The following is a 4,203-nucleotide window of genomic DNA, read 5'->3' as shown; positions in this document are numbered from 1 at the left end:
CCGCCCCCGAGACAAGGCCAGCTGAGCGCCGAGCGCGCCCCTTCGCCCCTCAGGGTACCCCGCTGTACCTTGACTCTGCAGGAGAATTCGACTCCCGACCCCGCCACTTCCTAGTTCCGTGACCTTGGACAAGTCTCTTCGCCTTTTGGGTCATTCGTTTCCTGTAAAACGAAAACAACAATGACTTCTATTTATTGTGCCAGGCACTATTTTAGGCACTTTATGGGAATTATTTTGTCTAAACGTCACAGTAACAGTTTTTAAGCAAAAATTACTACATACGTATAAACACTTTCATAGAAAGGGCGGCACACAGAGATGAGAAAAAAAACCTGCTCAAGATATCCAGCAAGTATGTGATGGAGGGTGCCAGGATTCAAACTCAGAATCAAGAATCGACGATGAAGTTGACGCTTTTATGTATATACCCCATCAGATTCTGTTCTAAGCATTTAAGCTGCACGGAGTCATTTAAAACTCACCACTACGCAATAACGAAGGTTAAGAAGTTGTGTCCATTTCGCAAGTGGGCAAACTTAAGCATAAAGAGAGGCAAGAGCAAGTAGGAAGGCGAACTGGGACTGGAATCCAGGCAGTACAGGCCACCACGCTCTCCTCCAGTCATACACCAGTTAGAACCTACTGAGAACTTACTACGGAAGAGAGGATGCTTTACACACTTTACAGGCATTCTGTCCCTTAATCTTTGCTCTATATTGGAAGTTAGCATTCTTACTTTACAGGTATGGAAGGTGAAGCCCAGAGGGTTCAAGTAATTTGCCAAGAACATGGGATAGGACTGGGATTCGGAGTCAGTAAATCTGACTTGAGAGTCTTAATTATTCCTGCAGAGTGACCCGAAATAAGGTGTTTACAGCACTCAATACACAGAAGCCGACCAGTAGATGTTGGATTTCTCCGCTTACTGCCCCCTTTCTGAGCCTCACCTTCCTCATCCGTGAAATGGGGCGAGTGATGCGTCCCCTCCCAGGGGAGCCGACACGAGGAAGGCTTTCCACACCACTTTCCGAGCTTTCCGCCGAGCATTTTGATCCCGGCCCCCCACTGTAGGTAGCGTCACTGACTGGCTAGATTCGGTCATGTGATCCGCCCTCCCACTGTGCCAACATGGCGTCGCCCAGGTCCTAATCTGGGAAACGTGCACCCAGGCTACTTCGGTCCTGTGCGCCGGGTGCGACGGTGAGAAGGGCGTGGGCGACGCGGGGAGGGATCCAGGCCAGTGTCGGGCCCGCTCGAGGGCTTCCGGCCTCTGGCTTCTCGGGGGCCGGCACTCCGAGGATGGGGTGTAGTGTCAGCTTACCGAGGCCGCAAGCTCTTCTTAAGCTTTCCTGATGTTGATGTAGAGGACGCCTGGCCCGGGGACGCGGCTCTCTGATGCTCTTCGTGTGTCCTCCCCCGCCCCCCAAACCAGGCTTGGCAAGGAGAGGCCCCCGCGGATGCCCCGTGCGAGGATCGTTCTGTGGCTGAGTCTGACTCTCCGCTCCGCCCGCAGTCTCTGCAGAGCCCGGTATATGGAGGGGTACCCGCAAGGGCCGCCGCACCCGGCCGAAATGGAGAACGGCTCCGAGCCGTGCGGAGAAGAGCGCGCACCCGAGGCCCAGGAGACAGTAGTCACCGAGGGGGCCGCCAAGATAGCCTTCCCCAGCGCCAACGAAGTCTTCTACAACCCAGTGCAAGAGTTCAACAGGGACCTGACGTGAGCAGGGGTCTGGGGTCAGCCTGGCAAGAGGGGCAGTGGATCTGCAAGATGAGGGAGTGCGAGCTAACCGTCCGTCTCCCGCAGATGTGCCGTGATCACCGAGTTTGCTCGCATTCAGCTTGGGGCCAAAGGAATCCAGAGTGAGTTCAGATCCAGGCTCCTTGGGGGGACCAGGGGGGTCACGCTGAGCTCTCTCTCTGCCCCGCGGCGCTTTCCCTTAAAGTTCTAAAAGTCTCTAGCCACATAGCAGGCCCTGGGTCCATTTCCTTCAGGCTTTCCCCAGGGGCTCTGAGGGAGATTTTCTCCCATCAAACTTCTGTATACCGAGGAATAGGGGGAGGGCTCCCAGAGGGAGCTTTGAGATCCGCTGACTTGTGCTTCTGGGTGGCCAGTCAAGGTGCCAGGTGAGAAGGACGTGCAAAAGGTGGTTGTGGACTTGTCAGAGCAAGAGGAGGAAAAGGCTGAACTGAAAGACGGTGCACCCGTGGCCCCCGGAGACCAACCTCGAACAGCTGGCGTCGGGGAGATCTGTGAGGTGGGGCCTGGACAGAGGAGGAGGCGGCGGGGCCCTGGAGTCCTCCAGTAATGGAGGGAGGAAGGCTCCTGGCCAGAGAGCTATAGGAAGTGGGTGGTGGGGGCTCCTTGGCGGCCAGGAGAAGATGGAGGTGTCCACGTGAGTGGGGCTCCCTGATTACTCCAACAGGAGGGCCTTCGAGTGCTGGAGGGTCTGGCAGCCTCGGGCCTCCGTTCCATTCGCTTTGCACGAGAGGTGCCTGGACTCCGGTGTGTGGTCGCCAACGATGCCTCTGCCCGAGCCGTGGATCTCATGTGCCGCAACGTGCAGCTCAACGGTGTGGCCCACCTGGTGCATCCGAGGCAGGCAGATGCCCGGTAGGTTTGGGGCAGCAGAGCCGATGGCTGGAAGGCGCATGCTAGGGCAAGGCTGCCTGGGTTCAAATCCTAAGTCTGTCATATTCTTGCTGTGCGACCTTGGAAGAGTGCCTTAGCCTCTCTGAGCCTCAGTTTTCTTTTTCTTTTTCTTTTTTTTTTACATTTATTTATTTTTGAGAGACACAGACAGAGCACACGTAGGGGAGGGGCGGGGAGGGGCTCAGAGAGGCGGAGACACAGGATCTGAAGCAGGCTCCAGGCTCCAAGCTGTCAGCACAGAGCCCGATGTAGGGCTTGAACTCTCAAACTGTGAGATAATGACCGTGAGCCGAAGTCAGATGCTTAACCAACTGAGCCACCCAGATGCCCCCCTCACTCCCAGTTTTATTATTTATAAAATGAGAATGTTGGGGCACCTGGGGGGCTCAGTCAGTTAAGCGTCCGGCTTCGGCTCAGGTCAGATCTCATGTTCATGGGTTCGAGCCCCGCGTCGGGCTCTGTGCTGACAGCTAGCTCAGAGCCTGGAGCCTGCTTCCGGTTCTGTGTCTCCTTCTCTCTCTGCCCCTCCCCCTCTCATGTTCTGTCTCCTTCTGTATCAAAAACAAATAAAACATTAAAAAAATAAAATGAGAATGTTAGTGTTACAGGAGTTGGTCTGCTGATCAAATAAGAGATAATGCTTAGATAGCCATTATGGTTCCCATTTTATTTCCATTTTTATTTTCTTATTTTGGAGACAGAGAGTGCATGAATAGGGGAGAGGGACAGAGGGAAAGAGAGAGAGACTCCCAAGCAGGCTCCGTGCTAAGGGTAGAATAGGGCTCGATCCCACGACATCCAGGACCATGACCCGAGCTGGTCACGGGTCACTGGGTGGTCCAACCAGCTAATGCACTCAGATTCCCCTATGGTTTCTATTTTAGTTTAGTTTAGTTTAGTTTTTGATGAATTAATTTATTTTTAGTTTACATCCAAGTTAGCATCTAGTGCAATAAGGATTTCAGGAGTAGAATCCAGCGGTTCATCCCCTGCATACAATGCCCGCCGCTCATCCCAACAAGTGTCCTACTAATGCCCCTGCCCCATTTCGCCCATCCCCCCACCCACACCCCTCCAGCAGCCCTCAGTTTGTTCTCTGTATTTAAGAGTCTCCTGTGTTTTGTCCGCCCCCTTGTTTTTATATTATTTTTGCTTCTTTTCCCTTACGTTCATCTGTTTTGTATCTTTTTTTTTTAATGTTTTATTTATTTTGGGTACAGAGAGAGATAGAGCATGAGAGGGGGAGGGGCAGAGAGAGAGGGAGACACAGAACCGGAAGCAGGCTCCAGGCTCTGAGCTAGCTGTCAGCACAGAGCCCGACGTGAGCTCGAACCCACAAACGTGAGATCTGACCTGAGCCGAAGCTGGAGGCTTAACCGACTGAGCCACCCAGGTGCCCTTGTTTTGTATCTTAAAGTCCTCATAGGAGTGAAGTCATATGACATTTGTCTTTCTCTGATTGGCTCATTTCGCTTAGCAGGATACCCTCAAGTTCCATCCACGTAGTTGCAAATGGCAAGATTTGATTCTTTCTGATTGCTGAGTAATACTCC

General features: G+C 53.1%; 1 protein-coding gene across 4 annotated transcripts in view; it reads left to right on the top strand.

Moving 5' to 3' along the window:
- TRMT1 (tRNA methyltransferase 1) overlaps positions 1-4,203 on the top strand; it is an 11,507-nt gene that overhangs the window by 1,784 nt on the left and 5,520 nt on the right. For 2 of the 4 annotated variants that reach the window (XM_029919019.1, XM_029919018.1), the window contains exons 1-5: positions 1,123-1,200; positions 1,433-1,717; positions 1,805-1,860; positions 2,113-2,255; positions 2,424-2,611. In XM_029919019.1, the coding sequence (XP_029774879.1) occupies positions 1,458-1,717; positions 1,805-1,860; positions 2,113-2,255; positions 2,424-2,611 (647 nt within the window). In that variant the 5' untranslated portion in view covers positions 1,123-1,200; positions 1,433-1,457. Of the gene's footprint in view, positions 1-1,122; positions 1,201-1,432; positions 1,718-1,804; positions 1,861-2,112; positions 2,256-2,423; positions 2,612-4,203 lie in introns of those variants that run through there. The other 2 variants (XM_029919020.1, XM_029919021.1) reach the window with 2 other exon arrangements.

This window comes from Suricata suricatta, chromosome 12 (genome assembly GCF_006229205.1).
Source record: "Suricata suricatta isolate VVHF042 chromosome 12, meerkat_22Aug2017_6uvM2_HiC, whole genome shotgun sequence".
Taxonomy (NCBI): domain Eukaryota; kingdom Metazoa; phylum Chordata; class Mammalia; order Carnivora; family Herpestidae; genus Suricata; species Suricata suricatta.
Note: the sequence above shows the minus strand (reverse complement) of the source record. Positions and strands in the feature narration are given on the sequence as shown.